At 37.8% G+C, this 24,835-nt stretch overlaps 1 protein-coding gene across 1 annotated transcript in view; it reads right to left on the bottom strand.

Annotated features, from left to right (window-relative positions):
- Positions 1 to 13,116: 13,116 nt before the first annotated feature.
- Positions 13,117 to 24,835, bottom strand: part of CDC73 (cell division cycle 73) — a 105,919-nt gene continuing 94,200 nt past the window's right edge. The window contains exons 14-17 of the mRNA XM_027713283.2: positions 20,981 to 21,142; positions 19,137 to 19,237; positions 15,797 to 15,938; positions 13,117 to 14,560 (exon numbers count right to left, since the gene is read on the bottom strand). Coding sequence (XP_027569084.1) covers positions 14,524 to 14,560; positions 15,797 to 15,938; positions 19,137 to 19,237; positions 20,981 to 21,142 — 442 coding nt within the window. The 3' untranslated portion in view covers positions 13,117 to 14,523. The remainder of the gene's footprint in view (positions 14,561 to 15,796; positions 15,939 to 19,136; positions 19,238 to 20,980; positions 21,143 to 24,835) is intronic.

Genomic DNA, 24,835 nt, shown 5'->3' with positions numbered 1-24,835 from the left:
TGAATCTTTCAGAAATCAACCAGCACCTCAACATGAATTCTTTTATGTAAAAGACTATGTATTAATTCAAGGCACACAATGTCTACATTGAGGAAAGACAGTGGTCAGATGAAGGTGAAGACTTGATATTTAAAGCTTGCTAAAGCTGAAAAAGAGGGAAACTCCTTACAGTATAGAAACAGCTCACAAATATAGACAAAAAAACTTCTGCGTATTTGCAAGTTCTGCAAAGGCTTCTAAAGCTGAGGAGTGAACTGGAACACAGACTGAACCTCAAAGTTGTGGGTTTGGAGATCTTAATGTTTGGGGTTTGTTTGTTTGCTTGTTTTTTAATGTACTCAGACTGCAGGGACAGCAAAGCATTGCCAACCTTTAATTCCACAGAGAAATGCACGTGATAAACAGCTGTCATTTTAAAAGGTGTTTTCTGCTGTCTGCATGCCCCTTCTTTGGCCTTCCCCTGAGAATACAGTGCCAGAGGTAAAGCATTACAGTCCTGGATTGGCAACCCTAGGGATCAAGAGACTGAAGTTTTCCCAAACAGGGAAAAACCTGTGCAGACACAGCAGGGCACAGTCCCCTCTCCACTCCCCTTCTTCAACTCGAGCCCACCCCGAGATCTCAGTAGAGATGTTTCCAGCTATCAGGATAGCAAAATATTTATAAAGTTAATTTTGGGCGCTCATGTTAGGATATCATACAGAGTCTGACACTTCTTGAGAAAACTGAGTCACATCAAATCACTGATCTCTAGCAGAAACTATATTTAAAACATATGTTCCTACCATAAAGTGCCAGTTTTATTTCAGTAAGAGATGAATCTGGAGCTGTCTGCATTGCATAAAGAACTACCAATATTGCCATATGCATACTCTAAAGATTTGGTTCTGAAAGCTGCCTTTAACTTCTGAAGGAAACACTGCTTTCTGTCTCCTAACTGAAGTACAATAGCACCAACTGCTGCTGTCTCAACCAATGACTATGAGATCTTATTGCTACAAAAGCATGAACTACTTCCCAGCACAAAAGCTCATTTACCTCATGAATCAGCTGCAACCCATCTTTGGCCTGAGCTGCCAATGAACCCCTTTCACCTCTATTCAGCTGCAAATCTCTCCTGATCTGAGTAATAAGACAGAAACCATGCTGGGGAGGGGGAGACCCAGATAAAACATCTTCCTGGTTATAAAACAACAACAGAAAACATCTCCCCCAGAAAAGTCACCACAGAAGTATTTCCTTCTTGCAATTAGATATTATTAAAGAACTCCTGTGTCACTCTCCAGCTTTGAAATGGCCTTTCCAGATGCTCTGTATCTCCAGCACGTATTTCTATGTCTGTCCTGCCTCCTTTGACTTGCTCAGCGATCCTGTGCAACGCAGAGATGCACAGAAGGACCAAAAGCAGGCTTCAGGGTCTAACAAAAGAAGAACTGTTGGAGCTGAGTGCTTTTAGCAGCTGCATTTATCAAGTGTTTTGAAGAGTCTGACTTGCACTCCTTTCCATTCTTATGCTCTATTCTTATTCACAGACATCTTCCTTCACACATGATGTTATTGCATCAATAAAATACAGCAGATTGCATGGGCATATCCTTTTATGATTTCAAGATAAAAGTAATGGAGCAATTACAAGGTAACATACACCTGTAAAGAACCCTGATGCTCAATACTAATGACTAATAATAGTCAATATTGGTAAGAGCTTAAATGTTATTCATAATTTCTGATTGCCTCTGAAGTATAGCACACATGAGGAACCTTATCACTTTACAAAATCTTTACTCTGGTCAGAAGTAATTGGCAGTTTTGCAAGCATGATTATGTCCTCTAATCTGTGCTACAACTTGATAATTGCAGATTGGCTGTTTATCTGCATTAGGATAGCTACAGAACTCCAGAGCACTGAAACTCTCAACTGCTGCTTTTGAACAATTAGAAATATGTAACAAAATACTTGTGCAAAGCGCAGGGAGGAAATTTTAAAATATTAAATAGGAAGGCATCAGACTGTTAATAAACGCAAATATATTGAGGATATCTGCTAACACCTTTTGGAAAGACAACACACCTGATTTTCACCTCTAACACTTCTAACTTTAAAAACTAAGCAAACCATAGTCAAGTACCAGCTCTAACCCACAAGCTAATGCTTGGAATCAAAACCACTGTCCCAAGATAAAGGGCTCTTTAGCTGATAATGTGCTCTGGAAAGCCAAATAATGGCCCTTCCATTTGCAATGTATGTATATCTTATGCCACCTTCCCACAGGGAATTCACTTCATTTTGATACACTGCATTTCCCTATCAAGATTGTCTTAATCAAGTGAGCAAACTCTGGACCTGGTTCAACATCTTTCAGGGGCAAGACATTTTCAACAACTGTTATTTTTAGCATGTGTAAACCTGCTCTACTAAATTTCCTTCCAGCATTGTCCAAATAAATCCGCCTGATTATGCACATGGTTCATATGTTCTGCTTTTTCTTTTTTTGAGCTACTTTGATAGCAAATGACATTCTTGTGACAGTTACAGCAGATTGTATTTTCTGGTACAGAAAGGCAAATCTCTCAATCTCTCTGGTACAGCAAAGAAAACCATTCTAAATACGATTGCTTTTTAAGGCTAGAAGATGCTATGATGATCACCCAGCTTCCCGCAGAATAAATCAGAGAATTTCATCCTGTAATTCCTGTATCTAACTCATCTCCAAAACTCATCATTCCCTGTACATCTTGAAGAGTCTTTTTTAAGCAACTTTCTTTTGACTTTGAGCAACAGTTTACATATCAAGTTTTACACTGTAAGCAAGAATCCTGCAACCTCATATTTATCAGACAGGGCATGTTGCTGTAGCTCATACAAGCAAGAGTTGAAGGACTGCTCTAACAGCATTGAAACAGTCCTTGGTGCCTTAACAGTAGCAAAAAGCCTCATGAAAGCCTTGAGTTTACCCTGAATAGTTCCTTTTATGGTAGGAAAGAGGATGTTTCTCAGGAGGTTCATGGTTTTGCCTGAGTTCTGATGGAATGTGCCACAAAGACAAGAGGGGGTTTTATTGAGCAGCCGTGCTGCAGGCTGGCAGAATCTGCTGTGTGCTTCAAAAAGGCTTGTGACATGGCCACAATTTTGGACTAATCAACCAGGAACACAGACAGTAGTCTAAAATACCTATTTCTGTAAGAGAGAGCCTTCCTGACCCCACCTTGTACGAAGAACTGTGTATCAAAGACACAATCTGTGGAAAAGGCGGCAAATTAAATTTCTTTTGAGTAATCTGGAAAACCAGAGGGATACCAAAGCACAAAAACAACCCCATGAAGATATTTCATAAGAAGGGATTAAATTGCCTGCAATGCCCTGCTAGAGGTGACAGTAATGGGGAAAGAGAACATTATAGAAAAGTGCAATAGCAAGGGAAGCAAGTAAGTTACCAGTGGTGAAAAGTACAGTCATACTGAGTTCCCTTGAAAGACAGCCCTGGTAGAGGTATCTGTACTATCAATCTTCTTGAGGATTGTGAAACAGGGTGAAAAACAGATGCTTCCTGAAATTGGTAAGATGCTCTATTAAATTTCACTTGGCATACAACGGAGGAATTTGAGCTTGCAAAACTTAATTAATCCAGAACATTCAGTACTCGGTTCCAGTAATGAGAAAGCTGAAAACTTGGTTCAGTTGGTGAGGTAAATGCATCTCAGGGGGCTTTTTACTGTTAGTGAAAAGAACCTTTACTGATGAGGAGCAATAACACTGAGAAAAAGATTGATTCTGTGAGACAAACCACAGTGAGACCAGATCAATGAAACTTAAAGAAACCTCTGAGATTCGGGAGCAGAAAATAAGATCTCAGAAGGTTCATAAGATGCATAAAACTATCTGGATAACAGAATTTTGCCCTGTGTCTCACCCTAACCATCAAAGCCACTTTTGGTCCTGCCTCAGTCAATATCCTCCATGTGAGGGGAAGAAGGAACATACCCAAAACTAAATCATGAAGATAACAGGCAGAGGCTACTGACTACCAAGCCTCAGACTTAAAAAAATCAGATTACTCTGTTAACCTGCCAAAGAGAAGCTTCCCAGAATAACTTGAAACAGGAAAAAAACCCATTTTAAACTGATTTAATTCATTCACCACTGGTCAGAGGATCTAGCAAGGAAACTGATAGGCAGACAGGTTGTTTTGATAATGGCAGGGAAAAACCACAGCTAACACTTGAAGAAAGGCAGTAATACATTTTTCCACAAAAAAACCCAAACAAAAACAAAACAACCAGAACAATAAAAAACCAAAACAAACAAAAAACCCAAACCAAACAAAACCAACAACAAAACCCCAAACCAAACCAACAACAACAACAAAACCCCAAACCAAACCAACAACAACAACAAAACCCCAAACCAAACCAACAACAACAACAAAACCCCAAACCAAACCAACAACAACAACAACAAAACCCCAAAACCCAACCAAACAAAAAAGCAAACCAAACCAAAAAAACCCAAACAAACCACAAAAAAACCCCAAACCACTGTTATGGGTACAGGTTTTTCTTTAAGGTACATTATAAAAACTAACTTTACCCGTCTGGATCTGAAAAAGATACAAAGCCAGTCTTGTGCTTTTCTGCACAAGCTCAGATAGGTGTGAATTAAGCAATGCTGCTAATTGGTAGGGGAAACAATCAGCAAATAAACTTGATTGTTAATATTTACACAGGAAAATCATCCTGGCCATTATTAGAAGATTACTCAGAACAACATTTAAATACCACCATCTTCTGCTGATTATAAACTGACTGATTAAACTGAGGAGACAAGTGAAACCTACCTCTTTCCTCTGCCTCCCAGCGCCTCCTGCTCCCCGGCCAGGTACCTCACCCTCATAGAACAGGGCACGGAGGGCAAAAATAACCTTGTTCTTGCTAAAACTGCTGGGGGGGCTTGCAGGGTCAGTGCGTTGGGGGGGGACGAGCCAAGGCTGGGCTGCAACTCCTGGGGAAGGGTCTTGAAGCACAGGGGTGGGGAGAGGGATGTCTTGAGGCACCTGAGGGGTGGGGAGGGGAGCTCCTGAGGCACCTGAGGCACCTGAGGGAGGTGGGGTCAGGCACCTGAGGCACCTGTGTCAGGCATTGCCCAGTCTATTGGCACGGAAGCCCTCGACACAGCAAGGAACATCGCCCTGTGACCAACTTTAGACACTTTTATTTAAAGGCAGGTATATTACTGACGGGGTTCTGATATAATAGTCAAAAAGACATCTGTGGAAAATTACAGGAAAATCATATTAGCTCTGCATGACACAAATAATTATATTAGAGTTTGCACTTTACCCTGTACATTTGGTAAATCAGGTATATCATTCCGTTGAAAGATGCACATTTTACTACAAATAATTGGAGTTAAAAGGGGTGTAACAGGAAGGTAGAAATTAATAGCACAGAATTTCTTTGTAAAGGGTACAAGGCATGCCATTTAGAAGTGTAAGTCAACAGCAATCATTCATACTCTGCAGCAGACAGCAGGCAGAATTTCTGCCTTCCAGACACATATGATACGATGTTTGGACTCACTGCCTTCACAGGAAAGCAAAGAAGCTATCAAACACCAGTGTCATTGGGCAAAAGCAATGAATTTCTAGAAAATGTAAAGATTCCAAGTAATCCATCTCAAAATGAGTGCTTTACAATATCATTTATATCAATCATGCTATGGCACTGCTGATGCAAAACGAATGCAGCCCCATTCAAGCAGCCGCTTTCTGACACAGATGTGGACCTACAGCTTTTTCCTAACTTCAAAATATTTAATTAAACTTGTTACATTGTGATCAATTTGCAATAGTAGAAAAGCTGCTGTCTTTTGCAGTTATTAGCTCCATACTCAGCTAATGTAAGAGCCACGCCAATTTACCTCATGACCTAAATTAGGTTTTGCAGGGTCAGCTAGCTTACCCAGGGAGAAAGATGCCATAATTAGCTGAGTCAGGAGACTACTTCATTAAGATTGTTTAAGTTGCACATTCTAATAAAGGAAATGGCATGATGAAAAAAAAAAAGGTATCATTTTTTTAGCCCGTAAATCTGAACCTAAAAGTTCCCATATAGACTTTTTTCTGACAGATTATAGAGAATCTACTTATCACTTCATCTAACCTCCAGAGCATAACACCACAGCAAAATAAAGTTAAGCTATGATAAATCATGACTGCCTGTGGGCACTGTAGAAATACGACTCCTTTGATGGTCCTGAACCTCCTCACCTTATCATCATTTTATGACAGAGCAGAACCCCCGTTTCTCTGTCTTGATGCTAAAAGCTTCAAGGTTATTGCTGGTTTTTAAGGAGTCTTTTAGTCTGCAGACAATGCCATACACTGCATTGCTAAGTGTGGTATGGAACATTAAGAGCTGCATTAAAGAAAAATAGACACTTATCGTTGCATTTCAGATATAAACTTTATCTCATGTTTTATTACTATAGAAAAATTATTGACGTGGATATGACATGGTCAATGACTGTTTACAAGGTTACCAATATAGTTCTGGTCAGCTGAGTTATTTTTACAGAAATGGAAAGCAGGCAGGTACTGCAATATGATGCAAAGATGGGAGAGTGAGAGAACAGCAGGACGTAAATGCTGCGAAAGAACAACGGACAGGGGGTAAGAAAACCTGGCCGAGGGGCTGAGGCAGTGAAGGAATGAGGACTTCTTAAGCATTTGTGTTGCTGTGCCCTCTAAATGCCATTACTAAGGAATGACCATAATCCACTTATTGTCCCATTTTCCAATTATGCAACTCTTCCCAGATACACTACCTACCACCTGCACTGGACATAATGCCTGTTTCAAGAGATACTGTTTATTTAAAGGAGCTAAAAATTAGAAAATATTTACACCTGCCCCCTCCCCTGATGTGACTGGTAACGTCTGAAGGTATTAATCCTAGAAACAGAGTACAAATCATGATTCCAGAGGAGAAACATTAAAAAATATGCTGTACAAAGAACTGTTGGGCCAGTGATGGCAAATTTATCACCATTTTGACTTGCAGACTGCAACAGCTGAGAATGTTTTGAGGATACCTGTGTGACATTTCAGGAGTGTCTAATACTAAATGGGCAAATCCCTGATATATTCCATGCATTTCAAAGATTTTGGGCAGATTTTATTCTCCTGAAGTTCTCAAAGGCTATTTATTGCTTTTGGGAATGGTTAGAGAACATTCCCGCCTTCAGTCTGCACCAATGTAAAAATAAGCCTCCTGAGAGGCAAATTACTAAATGCAGAGTTCTCCTTGCCCATAATTTCTCGTGTAGCTTAGTTACTGTATTAATTATTGTCTCATGTCGTATGGCCAAGTGTCAAATGGGTTCTGAAAAGACTTTCAACACATGGAGAACTCCAGATTTTAATTTTGATACATTACAAAAGTAATGATGTAAAAATGACAATGTGCCTCATGATGGATGCACATTTCTCACTGGAACAGTAACCTGAATGTATATGCATATAAACACAAAATTAACTGCAATTTTGTACTTAATTTTGTACTTACATGATCATCCAGTTGCCTTGATATCTGGGAGAAAGAAAAGGCTAAATGAACAGACCAACAGGTACTGACCAAAGCCAGAAAAAAACAAGACTGGAAGTGAAAATCGATCAAATTCAAGAGGGATTTTACACCGAGTGAGTTTGTGGATCACTCAATCTGATAAAGGTAAAACAAGATTATTGGGAATGCAATTTATAGTGTTAATCCACTGAACACAGAATAAATTTGTTCTATATGTACTTCACAACAAGTAGTTGTAAATGTACTTCAGTTTAGTAATTTCACTTTAGTAAGCTTTTCCATGTTGTTTAGGTTTGTTGGGAGTTTTTTGTTTGGTTTTTGTTGTTTATTTGTTTGTTTGGGGCTGTTGAGGGTTTTTTGGTGGGGTTTTTCTTCACCTTTAATCCCTTTATTCCCTCTTTAGCAACTTTTCAGCAACCAGACTAATTGCTTCCATTGTGCATAAAACAAAGGCTCTTTCATATACACTTTATTACAGAATAAAAAGATGTCCTCTCTCCAGTGGAACTTGCAGCCTAAGTTTCACACAAGATGCAACAAGTGAATTTAAGCAAAGTCAGGTCAATGAGTGGCTGAAAACACCTACCATACAAAGTGTAGTACAAAGACATGGCAGTCTGAAAAAATTCAGTGTTCCACTCTAACACCAGTGTTATTCACAGATCCTCAGCAGTGATACTTCTCATAAGAACTGCTAAATAATTTCATTCCCTGCATTTGGGTTGTATTTTTTGAAAGCCCACATACCTTCAGTAGTATATTAGCATCAAAAAAATTATGACAGCTGTTCTCAAGAAATACATAGTGAAGAATTCTGTGTAGAAAACCCATAGAAGCTCCACAGTAGGGGACTTGTACATATCAAAGATCATCTCCTTCCTCACCACAGGCATTGTGACTACGAACAATTCAGCTGAGGAAGGGTTCAGCTGAGATGTCCCACTACAAAGAACAGCTGGCAAGGTGCTGTTCAGCAACACTGACTTCCTGTGACCATCTGAATTAAGGGCATGCTGCAAACTATTGATAATTCACAGCCCTAGAAAACAATCAGATCCACAGTTTCTGCTCTTTGGATTAGTATCAGTTGCTGTGGTCACCTCACAATTCTTACTAAATGGTAAATAGCTCTGGAAAACAAGTATCAATTTTTTTATTTTCTCCACTGCTCAAATTTTCTTAATTTGGTCTCTCACAAAATCAATAACAAAGAAAACTAGTGTGGTGCTCCTCAAATCATCTGCCAGCTGTGAACAAAGCTGTCAGGTAATTAAGTGTTTAAATTCCACTCAGTCTCAGGTTAAGAATGACTCAACTCAGATCTTGGAATAATCATGCTGCACCTCCTTACCTGTGATAACAGGGAGAATTCTACAGTTAAAGATCCTTGGAGAATAACTAGAGACATACTAGTAATTAAGGAAATACTAACAACTAGTATGCCTTCAGTATTTTTATGTTCAAGACCTCAAAGCTTCATTACTACAGGTCAAAACTAAACTAGAAAAAAAGTATGATGAAGTATTGAGTAGGTCATATTTGCCTTTTTTTTTTTTAAGTTTGTAATCAACTCCAAGACTTAACAGGGAGAAGCTTGAGCTTCTTTTGCTTCCACTGCACTGATGGGGCAGAGGAATAATTCATAGCTGTGTGCTTACATAGAAAGATTGTGGGTTAGGGAACAGTCCCAGTTTGGGAGAAACAAGCAGAAAGAATAAGTCAGGGAAGAAGGTAAGGGGTTGGATGGATCTCTGCAAAGGATTTCAAGAGGGTAGGAACAAGTGAAGAATTAGAAACTGTTTCTTTGAGGTATTTTTTTACATCCCATTTCACCAATAAAAATACTTCAGTGTTATGAAACTACATGGTTGGTCTTAATTGATAGGAACAGGAGAAATATGCCTTTTTTTTTTGCTTCTTCTTGACTGTTGTATTTCAAAAGACATCCCCCCCTTAGGAAAAATATCTTGAGGACTTTCAAAGAATTTTCAAAAGTTGTACTTGAGCTTAATCTAAACTATAACTCTCTAAAAAACATCAATAATACAGTCTAGATCTTAAATAATAGGTCATGTGACAAGATATATAAAAAAACTTAAGATTTATCCAAACAGTCATTTAACACAAGTTCATGACAGTTATGCGAGAGTTTAAAGGTTTAACCCCATGTAAAGTCTGTCTTCTCCTTCATTCAACAGTGTCTGTCCCCCTTAGGATCTTCTGAAATGTCATTTGAACTGGAACCTTCAAAACCACTATTCAAGTGTGGGCCCACTGACTGTTAGGCCATAAATAATCTATAACCTCATATAATCTCCAAACTTTCAAGCAACTGCAGTTAAAGATTTACCTCTGACAGTTTTCAGTGATACATGCAGGAACCTCGTGAAGCAAGTAAACAGTTTTTCTGAATTTGAAATACACCAAAGGAATTTACAGATGCAAATAAAAACCATAAACCAAGGTATTTCTTACAGATGTTATGTACCACCTTATATCTTTCATTTTACATGTGAACTCGTCTCTGCAATAAAGTTTAAAACATTTGAGATGGTTCTTTGCATTTCCATTCTCATTAAAAAATTACAAAATTTTTGTTTAAAGAAAAAGTATCACAGTAAATCAGTCTGGATGCAGGGCCTGCCACGGTGTACCACCTACCAACAGATTTTGCTGGATTAAATCTCATTATTCTCAAACCTGCCCTCTGTGATACCATCACCACTGAGAATGATGATCTACAGCAAAGTCACTGAAAGCTGTACAATCACTGCATACTCTGAGCTGGAAGGGACCTACAAGGATCATCCAGTGTTATCCTCTGGATCACAGTTCCATTAAGAAACCATTTGTATTCTTACAAAGTGCCTGAGCTCTGCTTAAACGTCATACTCAGTGATCTGTTTTCTGTCACTGCCTCAGAATCCTCGGACCGTGTAAACAATCCCAGGGTAAAACCAAAGATGGAAAACTGCACAGCTGTGACTGAAGCATGGAACTGTTCAGAAGGGAAAGCAGAACTACCACCTATCTTCACAAAATCAGCTGAGTTACAAACGAGCAACTCAGACTATGACATTCGGAGATTCCAGTTTGTGGCACATTTTTCCACAGATTAGCTGAACTGTAACCTACTTGGCCAGCAGTTTCTTCAGGCAGGGATTTTAATTTTTCATGAACACATTGCTCTAATAAAGTACTTGGCATTAGTTATGGCCTTTGAATTAAAATGCATTCATGACATTAAATTTTAAAACCACCAAGCCATTAATTTTGATCAGCTTTCCTTTTTTTTTTTTGTATAGTGTTCGCAAGAATTAGTAACTAAGTGCATATTTCACCAGCAAAAGAATAAAAGCTGTACTAATAAAATTTACTTTTGCACGTCCCTGCAGAGAATGGCAATATTTTGCCAACTGCATAGCAAATGAAAGCCAAAACCAAATTTGCTGTTCCAATAAAGGCTGATCTGTCAAATATAACATAATAGTTTAACTTATGATCAAGGGCAACTTGATACACAATTTGCTATCTACATTTTCTTCCGTATTCAGAAATAAAGAGGTTTACAGCATTGCAGAACAGTTCCATAAATTGTCCATCTCAAGCACTGACTTTAGTACCTATTTGTGAAACCATCTCCCTACAAAAATTTCCAGATAATAGCTAAATAAGCTGAGCCTCCTCAGCTGAGGATGCTGATCTGCAATTTCTTCAGGTATGCAAGTCCCTGCAGTTGCCCTACTTTACCTTATAAAAAATTCCCCTTTTGTCTGCTTTGTTCAAGGCTAACATTCAAAAGCTCAGATAGTATAAATCACAGGTATTTTAGTTTTTAATATAAAATAATTACTTCAGATATGTCTGCTGGCCCCACTAACCTTGTTACTAAAAGAAATCATCACCTGCTGACAGTATGGGAGCCCAACAGCAGGCTTCAAACCAAGTTTTCAACTTGTTTTATCTCATTTCATCTCATTCATCTTACACTTAGGAAACAGTGTAGACGTATGACACTTAAGATGTTTAATAGAAACAGACAATTTGATACCCAATTCCTATGCTAGTATCATCCTACTGTTCAATAAACTACAGTCAGTGCAGTTATAGTTATACATTTTAATTGAGTACAATTTACACACTTTATACACCTCTAAGTAGTGCATCCAATTTGCTCAGCAATAAGCATGCAGCTCGCTAAAACAGATGTCTGATCCTCCAGCTTCCCCAGCTCTTAGAACCCGTTTTCTTTATTACTCTACATTAACTTGTAGATAAATTAAGCATAACATAAGTGTCTGAAATTCCAGCTGTGTTGCAAAATGCTGCTGTGTAAGGCTAAATTTTTAAGTCCAAGTAGTTTCATAATCTATGTGCAGTTATTTATGAAGGCAGCAGGAATGCTATTCTGACAGCCTAATTAAACTTCCAATAATGTCAGCAGGAATCTGATTGCAAAATGGCTCATTTTATAAACATCACTACTTTTATGACTGACAAAAATATACATGCTCAGGTGCCAACTCCTTCACAAATACATATTTTAGAACTTGTGTCGCAAACTGCTTGCAAGTACAAAATTCCAAGACGCTAAAGGTCTATGCCCAACCCATAAAAACCAGCAGAGTTCATACAAGGATTTCATGGCTGTTGCTCTTCTGCCAGTTTCACACCCATGGAACTTCACTAGATTCAGAGCCATAACTCCCAATATATACAGAAATTTACACCTAAATCAAGCCATCTCCTGTATACAGTACTGCATCTGGGGTTACACATGCATTGAAAACACAAGTGAAGTACAGGACAAAGACAGCTGAACCTTGCAAGCTCCCCCTGTGGTCTGTATGTCACAGTGCATGTGAAGCACACATTTCTTCAGAATTTGCTTTTCAAGTTTGCTGCCCACTGCAGAAGTCTCTTTAAAAACTGCATGGGCCATGATGCACTGATGAAGTTTGAAAAAAAATCACACTTCTAATTGGAAATGTTCAAGTTAAGAACTGCATACATGATATCCCACTATTAAATGCAGTAATGAGCCCTAAACTGAACCACTTGCTAATGGCAGCAACTGCTGTGCTGGTGGCCATTACAGCTTTGCTGGTTATAGCACAGGTTACAACCAAGTACTCCATGTTTTAGTCCACTCTAGCATGACACTGATACATTTATAAGCTCAAGTACAGGGAAAATACAGTAACTGCCTACACAAATAGCAGACATTCCAGTAGTTCTGTAGTGCCTCCTCTTCTCAGTCACTACGCAGAATCCATTAAAAAATCCAGTGTCAGCTGCTTCTGATCTTGGGAGTCACTGGGGTTTTTGTTTGGCAGTTCTGAGTTTTCACATTTCCATTAAGACCATTTAAAATATAGCAGACCACCAATACAGCAGGAATGGAAACATACAATTAAAAGTCAGACCTCATAGTCCTCGTAAATTTACAGCATAGTTTTAAAAACCTCTTAAGGAGATGTTTGGGTTTTATTAAAAATGAAGGTAACATCAAATAAAAGCAAAACTAAAACAGAATAGGTAGAACATTTTATTTTTGTCAAACCTTAAATGTAAAGTATATTAAAAAAACATGGTTTGGAATTTCAAGAACAGGAATATAAACATGTATTTTCTATCCCAGAAAAAAAATCATGCAGGTGTTACAGTATTTGATCATTCTCTACATTCACTGGTATGCAACATCAACTTAATGTTATTAATAGATACAGAGATGCTGTAAATTGGTACAAAAACCAGGGTCTTCTGGCCTCACACTGTAGATGAAGCAAATCTGTTCTTTGGTAATTGGAGAAGGCTCATTTTCCATTCCAATGCAGGACTGTTAGGAGGCCGTATTAGCCACTCAGCTCAGAAAATTACAACTCCTGTAGACAGTCTGGGCTACTTTTGTCACAAGAAAATAGTATTAGAGGTGGTATTAGAGGTATAAACGCAAAGAAGTTAAAATTATTCGTTCCTTGTGGTGGCTTTTTCAGGGGGGAAAAATCCAAACTCTCTCCTCCTTTATTCATTGTTTAATCTAGGTAACATTTAGACTCATATGGAAAGGTATTTGCTAGATGGGAATGTACACATGCATACTTTCAGTTTAAATAAAGAGACGTGTGTGGAGAATGGTAATTTGAAGTTAACATGACTTGAAGGTACTCCTATAATAAAGTTTAAAGATTTAGTAAACTGGGACATTACAAATCCAAAAAAAGTGTTTCTAGATTTTTCATCTTCCCTTTTTCAACAAAAACTGACAGAATATACATATACAGGTTGACATTTTGATTTATCCAAAACAACTTTCACTTTGCTCAGTTTGCAAGTCCTACTGACTAAAATGTAGTATCATTCACAACGAAATATTTTCAGTAAGTGAAACAATAAGCAAAGAAAACCAAAACTAAGCTCAGAAGCTAAGTGGTTTAGAAAGCCTGGTAACACCTACGTGTGCGTCAGTGTGCCTATAATTTCTTTTTGTACATTATATCTCTAGACACACACACACATATATAATATACACACCCCGTGCGCCCACGCGCACACACACACACACCTTTGTAACCTGCAGTGGAGACCAACCTATGTTCTAATAAGGAACCAAACACATCATTTAAAAATGTGGCTAATTTAACAAAACAGAGAAGAAACTGCTGCTATCAAAATATACAATTTGGATTGCAGACTAGAAGGCTAACAACATTAAAAAAATAGTTTTAAGCAAAACCCCTTTGCTTCTGAATAACAACAGGTATCAACCTGCCATAGCGTGAATCATCCAAACAAGATTTTATAAAAAGTTTAAACTGTGACCCTTCCTCATCTGTAAAGTTCTTGACATCTCCTATAGTGCGAGCTCTGGTCTCCAAACTGGAGCCCCTTCCATTTTTCTCAATCCATAGTTCAGGAACCAAATGGCAGCTGAAGGATTCAGAATCTCAAGTGTGATTTGTGCTTTACCATATACCTGAAAAAAATTATCAGAACACAATATTACTACCCTTGTGGCATTTATAGGAGTTTTACTCTCAGGAATAAAATGCACAGACATTGTTAAAACAGAATTCTTACAGAATTAGAAAGTTGCCAAAGAGATGCAAAGCCTTATGCACCATTTAGCTCTGTATTATGCACAGTATTTTCCCCACTAAATGACAGTCAGCTAAAACCTTGCCTTGAAGAAAATTCATGTTTTCCAAGACATCACATGACTTCTAACATTGAAAGACTGTTGTTAAAGATAACTAGTTCATTCTGGGAGTTGACATATATTGTTTATCTGACACTTTTAAATAGGGAGCCATAGAAAGTTTGATGGTTGGAATTATTTTGACAATTCCCAGAGGATTTTTCTTTTGCACTCCATCATTCAAGCAGTTTGCTGTGCACTTAACATGAAAAGATTAAACATTCATGAAATGCATGGGCTTCTCCTCTTCCTCGATATTTCTTCAACTGCTTCATGATAATAAAGTTTCTTCTCCACAACGTGAAAAAGGGATTGCAGTGAAATTCTGATTCAGGAGGGCTCTGAGCCACAGAGAAGCAGAGTCAGAAGCAAAGCAGCTCTTCACAGAGCTGCTGCTTTTCCTCCACCCTTCACTTCCAACAAAAGGCAGGGCTAAATACTCAGAAGGCCCCTAATATACAGAGGAATAACCAGTCCAGAACTTATTACATGCCCTGTTTTTTGGAGTTCTTCTTCTACCCAGTGCTGTGGACTCGGAGGCATCAGAGTAAGACAAGGCTTTGTGGCTCTTCATCTTAAGGTAGTTTATCATCTTTTCTAGACTGTCACCTCGTGAGGTGGAGAGAGAGAAGGAGAGCTTGTAAGCTCAGAGCTGCAGTCCATGGGAAGGCTGGGGATACAAGGGAAAACTCTAGAGCACCTGGACTGTCCTCCATTCCTTGCCTGCTGCCTGAAGGGAGGTGGGCAATCATGGCACTAATTGGTGATTAATGGTAACTGCCCTTCCTTTCAGTACAGGCTTATTACACTTTGGAGATGGTTATTTACAGTCTCTAAACATATACCATTATGTTCTATTATGTTCATCAGGGAAAATCAAAACAAGCAATATCTTCAAGCTAAAACACTCTTCAGATGTCTAAGTTCGATACAATCCCCTTGATGCCAGAACTTTAAAGTCTCTCCAAACATCATAAAAGCACAAGCATCAAGGATTTTCACCAGCAAACATACCTGTCCAAAGTTTCCCAGAAGCGTAGAAATACTGGCCTATCCAAGTGTCTTTTGTGGTAGCTGAGTTCTAACACTGTAACATCCCATTTCTGTACATTTGGATCCAGACGTACTTCATCATATTTGAGATGAAAAGCTTTAACTGCAGGAAAAAGGAAAGCATTTAGAGTACAAACATGAAGACTTTACAGTGGTTTGTTATCAGTCGAAGAAAATTCCCACCACATCACTCTTTTTTTCAGAATGAAGCCTGAGAGCAAAATTAATGAGCCCATAACCCAAGGAAGTCAACTAGTTCCTAAATGGCACTGAGCTAAATATAGCGGTCGGTGGCTCTCGTGCTATTACAGGTTTAAGTGAAAGGGCAGCCCCTATTTTTAGATGCACAGATTCCAGGAGAAAAGCAGAAACCCTTTGCCAATTCAAGTGCATTTTCTTTGAGAAACAAAGATATTACTTCCTAAAATCTTCCAACTGTCAAAGAATTAAAAATAACTTAAACAAGGCTTTTCTGAGACCACTGAGAAGGAAGCCTGGCTACTTCCTGAAAGTCTGAGTAGAAGATTGATAGCAGAATGCCAGTGTAACCCCCCAAAGGCTATGTGAACCATTCTGAGAAATTTAGTAACTGCCAATTTTCCCTGATCTAGGACTCAGTTAAAAATGGTAAAATATTAACTGTTGTTTTTCTCTTGGCAAGTACTGTCATACATGAATTATGTAAAGCCCAAGCATTTACACAGTAGCATTAAAAGCAAAGTACCTAAGTCTTGTACAATTCCTCTCTGGTAACCAATTTGATGATTTGAGTAGTATTGGAAAAGTAAAACAGAAGCATTTGACAAGGCTTGTGGAAACTAGTTATTTTTAATGCCATGGTTGTATCATTTTCTAATACCACACTCTTAATTTTGTCCTCCACAGAATCCACCTACAGTTTCAGCTAAATGGCTAAAATAGATAAAAATAATTTTAAAAATTGGTTCTTTTTTCCAGATCTATCTAGGAACTTCCTAGAAGATTGCTATGTGAAATTAGCTCTTTTTTTTTCAGCTGACAAACTAAAGAAATTATCATCTTGCTTGTACCTCTGCCAAATACATTTCCAAGCTTTGTGAATGAAAACCAAGAATACACATACATTATCTTTGCTATACAACATTGCATGTATTCAAATAACTCCAGAGAAAACAAATGAAGATATACTGGGTCCATGCATTTACAGAAAACTTAACACCTGAGAGAGCCTCTGCATTAAGGTTAAATGTTATTGAGCAGAAGACAACCCACTACTGAATCTGAATCAAATCACTATTAAAGCACACTAATGTGCTCCCGGAGTAAGACCTTTAAAATGGTATTCAAAATTAAGTATTTGTTCATTAAAGTGACATCATTCAAAATTTCATCTTAAACATTTACTTGCAGTTACAAAATTAAGTTCATTTGCTACATGAACATTAAATACTCAGACTACCTGTAAAGAAAACTAGGGAGAACAATTTTAGAGACTCAATTAATGAAATGCTATGTGACACAGCAATTGAACAAATAAGAGCCAGTTTGACAGGCTCTGACCCAATACAAATTTTATTGAGGAATTCTTTATGGTAAGCTACCTGCTTGTTTTCTAACATGACAGTGATAAGCTTTGAGTATTTGTTAATCAGTAGAAATCCAGAAGAAGAAGAAATGCAAACTGCAAGTGAAACAATGAATGGCTGCAAATCTCAGAAACCACATTTATGAAGACTATTAAACACTACAAAAAAACAGCAAAGCAATATCTTCAGGAAAAATTAAACACATACAGCTGGACTCTGACATTGCCTCTGCTCCCTTCATTTACCTGTTTGAATTTGAGGGGTAAGTCATTAGGAAAAGTCAGAGATGGTCTTTGTCAGGAAAATATTTTAAGAATACCTTGCTTTGAAGCAACGTCATGCATTTCTAAAATTAAAATTTCAAGGTATGCATTGAGTAAGACCAGATATACTTTCACTTGAAAAGCATAAAAATTTGCACACCTTCAGACTGAACTGTGCAGACTGTGACTGAACTTCTGGCAGAGCAAAGACCAGAAACGTCAATGCATGTCAGGAAAATTCCTACGGCCCTCTATACATTTATATATACAAAATGTTAGAATTAATAGGGAGCAGCATATGACTGCTGGCTAGACCTTAAATATTTCACTGCATTTCTCTTGGTTTTGCTTCTCACAATTCCTGCTTTCTCTGTATCTTTACTTTGAAGTGTTGTTTTCTTCTTTTATTAGTCTCTTTTGTGAAGTTCTCTCCTGTGGTGTACATTTACTTTTACAGTGACTTTCAGGCTCTTTCACTCTTCCTTCTCAGTCTCATTCCCCCCTTAAGTGACTTATTCTATTTTCTTGTTCACAGACCCAATGTTAGACTTCTGCCCAACTGTTGGGTTTTTCCCTTGCTGCTTAGCAAACAATCTCTTTCCAGACTCTGCTTCACATACCAAATAGGTGCAGCACACATAAAACCTGATAAAACTTGTTTCCTCATCACACTGACAGGAAGATGACAGACTGAACTGAGGTGGGTTTTGGTTTGTTGGGTTTGTTTTTTCTTTTGTGTGAGTGCGTTGGTTTTTCTGTGTTGTTTTTCTGTGGCTCAGAAACCACTGGACACTATCAAAAGGTCTATTTTCTAAGGCAGTTCCACACTGAAGCAACAGAGAAGAGAAACTGGCAGTTTCCTGAGATGTTATCGTCCAGCTCACTGTCAGGAGTGAACTGTGCAGGGAAGTGCAGTGTGCCTCAAAGCACACCAGGTACGGTCGTGAGAACTCAAAAAAACTGTTCAGATCTATACAGTGGTAACATCTAGCTCGCTTTAAACTTTAAACTTGAGCTTTTTAAAACTTTAAAGGTTTTATCAGACACCAGATCATATTTTTAACGCCTTCTTAGTGGAATACTAGGTGATTAATCCTCTGTTCTAAGTAGCAATGAAATGTGAAGACATCCTGTAAACCTGTTCTCTATTGATTGTTAGAGTATGCATTGTCTGTTCACCTTTTATTTTAGAAGCTTGCAAAGTAAATTTGTACACTAGCTATTCCTGCCTCTTAAAGATGACAGCTCTGAGAAGATTTCTGTGAGCTTCCACAGGTCAGAACAAAAGAACTGCAGAGGGCACATTAATATTCACTGTCTGTGAGCAGACCAAAGCCACTGCCTGCTCAACCACCCACATCCAACAGCACTTGGGAAGTACTTTGCCATAAGCATAGGAACCTTTGCCCTCAGGAAACCCCAAGCACAAGACAAAAACCCCCAAGACATCTAAACCCAAGATAAATCCCTTACTTTTTGCAAAGATATCGACAGGAGATCCATCAGGCAGGAGCCAAGGCCAGCCTTTGAACTGCCAAGCAGGACCCTGTACAAACACGGCCACCACGCGATCCCTGCGAACACAGAAAGGCACGGACACGTTGATGGCCTCCAACATTTCAATTACATGCTTTCCTAGACAGGCAATGTGCCTTAGCATGGCTTCTTATTTTAGTAACAGCAGTATAGCACATCTAACAACCACAACTCCAGCACGACAACCGCTTTTCCTTTGTTAAGCAAAAAAAAAAAAAAAAAAAAAAAGTGGTTTTTCTGGACTTTCTGTTCAACTTCGCAGCTCAGTTTCTCATGTTACAATTTTAAGAAGTCAAACTGTTAATTTGTGGTCATTATTACTTTGCTTTTAAAATGTGCTCCAACATTTTTAGAGCAATCTTCTGTGAACAGCACTGTAAACTGAGGTGTGTCTATTTAAAAGCCTTTATTCTCAGTACTGCCCACTTCTAGTTAAAATTTCTGCAAAGTGCATCATCTATTCTAAGAGTACATAACCACTACCTGTGGTCTAAGAAAATAAATTTGTGATTAATATGAAGTTTTTACACTATTAAAAATTAAACCCCCACCCCCACCTTTAAGAACAAATGACTTCCCAAATACGGTCTGTCTTTCTGTTGAGTGTTTACATCATCCAACCATGGTTCCTATCTCCCACAACAAATAACTACCTCTCTAATCTAATCCCAAATTAATTCATTATAAAGTCCACCAAATGCCAAATGGAAAAGAATAATCAAGGTGGAGTTTTGATATGGCTCCCTTGGATAAAACCAATATAAAAAATCCCCACACCACTTCACATCTTGGGGCAGAAGTACTTTAGATCTAGTTGAGATGGTTCTTAGAGGTTTGATCATTAAACATTTTAAGTGCTATTTGATAGCACTGGAACAATTTCAAACCCATAGATTTCTGATTAGTTCAAGCTCTAATGACAGAGAACAATTAATTTAGGAACAGGACCTTTTCAAAGTATTCCCCTCCATTAAAATCTAATGTGGAAGTTACAAAACCACCAAATATGTCATCATCCACATCTAAAATCTCCACACTTGTGAGAAAGAAATAAAAATGCTCCATAATGCACTTCATTAAATAACAAAAATATCTAAAACAATAAAAATATGCTTCTCCAGAATTTTCCTCCTCACTGAGAACTATTTTTCATAGCACTGAGAAATGTGCTACAGACCAAATCATCCGTTTCCAGCTTTTTCGTAAAAGTAAAAACTATCCATGATTCCCTTTCCCCAACTAGGGTTCTGCCTTCAGAAGTAAACTTCCATCAATTCAATGAATTCTATCCAGTACTGGAATCACTGTTCAGTCTTTATACTGTCTGACATATTTTCTTTCTTTAACTATTAAAAAAGTTGGAATGTCAGATGCTGAAGGCCTGCAAACATATCTTCCCAACAGATTTTCCTTCAGAAAGCAGATACGAAAGAAAGGTTTTTCTCCCAGATCATGGTTCAGTGACTTGCACATTTACAGTATCACAGACCAGAAAAATAATATGACCATTTCTATTTGAATTTCTGGAACATTTCAGGCAAACCTTATAAAATTAGTTGTGCTGCTCACACTGTTAAAGTGTACAGTGCTGCGAGTTTTTAAGACCTTTCAGATGAGTTCAGTTTCATATGATTTTCACCTAAAGACTCCCAAGCACTCAATCAAATCTGCTCTTATATCTGTATCTTTGCTTTTTAGTGCATTTCATAGTGCTTTATTGGCCCCCTCCAAATTCTCCATTGTCCTGGTTAAGAAATTTTGCAAAGGAGAAATGTCCTTACCAGTCTTGTGGCATAAGTTTCAGAGGCTGGTCTACTACTCGATAAGGAACAGTAACGCTGACTGTGGTTCCCCCCGGCTGCATCTGGTCCTTCCTTCTCTGTATTAGAGTTTCATTCTCTCGTTGACAGCCTTGTTTCTTCTTTTCATCTGATGGTACAAACCTCAGGGAATAACAAAACACTCAGCAGACAAGGGCAATTTACTTGATGGACTCAGTAGAAAAAGTAACAACTTGATAACAACTTGGCATTATTGACAGCAGTCACTGGAGCCATCTCATCTTCACTGCGCTAACTCTCCGTTGCTACTAACTTAAAACAGCAAAAAAAATTTAGGAATACTATTTCATAAGCCTTTATGATCAAAACAGTCATACTAAAAAGTCCTCAGCCCTCCAAAAATACAGCCAGACCTGTTCTTATACATTCATGGCACTCCTTGTCGAGCTTACCCAATACATTTGGAGATGAGGAGCCAGATCACAACCTGCTAAGCAACTATAACTCATTCTTTTTAGTGACCAAGGATAACCTGGGCACTAAAACAGTTGCTTCCTGGAACAAATTTTAAGAGCTCTTGAAGCCATCCAAATTATGTTTTCTGAAGAAAGCTGGGATTTTTGGTCAAAAAATGTTTTTTTGAGTAAGATTTTCTTTTGAGGATGGTGATTTTACATTATCAATTATTCATCTGATGTATGATACTATAATTTTTTTTTTGTTTTCTAAATAGCCTCTCTGATAGAATAAGTGCTCAGAAAATACAGATGTGATCCCCATGTCATATGTAATCTATGAGAAAAATAATTGCTTAAGGTATGACACACCATCTCCAATTAATTACCAATTTTGAATCTTTCAGCCCTCTCACCTTAAAAAACAAATGCAATCCCATTTCAAGGCCCTCTTCTTTATGGTGACAATCAAATACACAGAACAGGTCTCAAAATTGGCAACATAAACATGAGAGCAATGTAAGCCTTTTCACATATAAATCTCAGTGGATTTTGTCATAAGAAAGATAACAGTCATGTATTTTAGAGAACTAAAACTATGTCGCAGAAAGTGAAGTTGACGTGTCCAGTGTCACCCACCAGGCCAGCAAAAGAGTGGAATTCAGACCCCCTTTCTCCTAACTCTCCACTCAGAACCACCCTGCTGCACTGTAACGCTGCTGACATTTCATTTCCAAAGCTTCTGATAAAAATAAAACAGTGTTTCACTTAACTGCAGTAGTTATCAACAGTACTGGTGCTACATTTTAAAAAGCACAGTACCTAATTGGTAATATTTCTCTTCATTACAGCACACATGGTGCTTTTGAGCAGTTTACTACATTTTTTGGTTGTTTGCACCAGATTTCTATTTGTTCTCTTCCATCTATTTCTATTTGAATACTAAAACCCAATTCGAATGTGCTTTAACAGGCAGACTGCACTTCCTATTGCTGGAGAAACAGGGAAAAGAATGCAAAATTAAATATGAAGATAAGTTCATTATTCAGTCAGCTTGAAAATACTAGTTTTCTTTACATATCCAATGAGAAAACAGCATTTTAGGGAGAAAACCCCAACCAAACAAACACGTTTTAAGGCAGCAGGTGAAAACTGCCAATAAACCTTCAGGCAAAACTGTTTTACTTTTCTAATCTAAGTGAACAGATGAAGCCCCCTTACACTCTTCCTGATTTAACAGTGTCTCACAAACAAAGTCACAAGGAATTTCCAAAGTGCGTGTCCAAACGCCTGCAACTGATACAACTGCAGGAGGAAAGTAAAAATAAACCCAGATGACTGTGAATGGTGCACTAAAGCTGACTAGTATTGCAACTGCAGAAAAAGCATTACAGGTGTTAAATGATGTGCTGTAAATTAAATTATGCTTATCTGTCTAGTACATGTGTGACACCACCATTGTAATGGAAATAGAAACCAAAAAGCTATTCAGGACACTGGGGAAAAGTACACTTCGGCTACCCAGAATATTACTTCCAAAAAGTTAAGATAATAATTCCCCCAATAATTGAAGTAATTTGAAAAGAGTTAATATTTACATATACTTTTATCTATCACATTTGACTGACATGTACAATTGCACACTACACAGAAGCATTCAATATAGTTCTGCTTTGGAAAAAGCTACCAAATGTGACACCAAAGTTGAAGTGTTTCTAATCAATTTGCTAATTTAAAAACTCAAAAGCAAGGTGCACCTTTAATCAGGAGCAAACCTACTGGCCTGTCCTGCCAACACATTGCAGGCTTTGCTTTGCCAGTACTAATAGGAAACTATTTTATAACTTAAAATGAGGATTTGCTTAGTGGTCTTCAGCTTTTAAGTAAACCATTAATGAGGTGCTCATCACCCATTAGAACTAAAGGAACCTGCGCTGAAAGGAATGGAAATAAAATGGGTTTTTTAAATAATTAAAAAAAATTAGAAAAGCAATCCCTCAAAAACCTTTTATCCAAGTGGCAGGGTTTGTAGGAAAAAACAGGATCACCTAAAATGGTGGACATACTGAGAAGAATTTTGTTATTCTGTGTCACATGCACTAAACAAGAACAAACTCTTATAGAATATGTAAATAAAAACCAAACAGCCCTACTTACATTACAGTGATAATCAAATATTCATATGAACAGGGATCTAAAAGGTCACATTTTAAATTTAATTGGTAAATATGAGGAAGCAAAAACATTTTAAATGGAAACAGGAAAGCTAGGCACCCCTGCCAAATTAGACAAGAAGCAATACTGCTTTTCTGGAGTCTAACAACTTCACCACTATATCTGAGACCTCTCCAATTTGGCTGAAACAGGCATTCTCAATTCTACTTCTAGCTTCAAATGTTTCTGTGTTTAAGAATTCATTTCAACACTAGTTTATTGGCAGTTTCTCTCTATTTCAGCTAGAAATTGTGTTACAGCCATTAAGGTACCATTCGGTTGTGCCTCAGTTATTTACCTTCTAGATGCCTGCTACAGTTTTATTTCCTGTAAAATACTGAATGTTTCTGAATCCACTTCTCCAGGACACAACATAAAATATCTTGTTATCCGAAAATCCTGAAGGAAAAACTATCAATAAGCTGATTCACATGGAACAGTAGAGAAGATGACTGTCATAAAGAAAGCATTGAATCAAGATCTTACATCTGTGTAAACACACAGAGAACAGGAATAAAGGACAGCTCTCAGAAACTTTACAAAATATCTGCTTGCATTTCTGGGAACCATCGATTCAATAAGTAAAAAATCACGTGCTTAAGAGCCAAGAATCAATAGAAATTACTCTAGGATTATAAACCTAATCATGGCCTATGCCATCACTACCTGGACATAAAACACAAGCTTAACAAGTGTGAGTATTAAACACCCAAAAAAAAGTCCTCCCTTGTAAATTATTTATAGGATTACTATGTAGTACTATAGCCAATGGCTTAACTACACATTTGTACTTGACACGTTTTTAATCATTCAATACACTAGAAATGTATTCTGAAACCTGACTGTGCAGGACAGTTTCTTGTGGCTTCTCTGGATTACTATTCCCTAGGGGAAAAAAAAAAAAAAAAAAAAAGAAAAAAAGAAAAAAATTCCCCATCTACTCAGAAGCACTTTTATACTCCTATTAGGAAATTAAAGCACTCCAATCTCTTGCTGTTAATTGCCAAAATCATTACCCACATAAAAAATGGTGCACTCTCACTTTCCAAAGACAGGAGATCCCTTTCCTAAGGTAACAGGCAAGTGATGGAACAAAATCAAATTACGGTAGGTAACTGGCAAGATATAATCCCCTGAACTGCCTGAGCTGCTCATCCATTGCCAACATTAACTTTAAAACACTTTC

Source organism: Pipra filicauda, unplaced genomic scaffold (genome assembly GCF_003945595.2).
Source record: "Pipra filicauda isolate LSUMZ 115617 unplaced genomic scaffold, ASM394559v2 scaffold76_size2844353_pilon, whole genome shotgun sequence".
NCBI classification, from domain to species: domain Eukaryota; kingdom Metazoa; phylum Chordata; class Aves; order Passeriformes; family Pipridae; genus Pipra; species Pipra filicauda.
The sequence above is the reverse complement of the archived record's forward strand: the minus strand, read 5'-3'. Positions and strand labels throughout refer to the sequence as shown.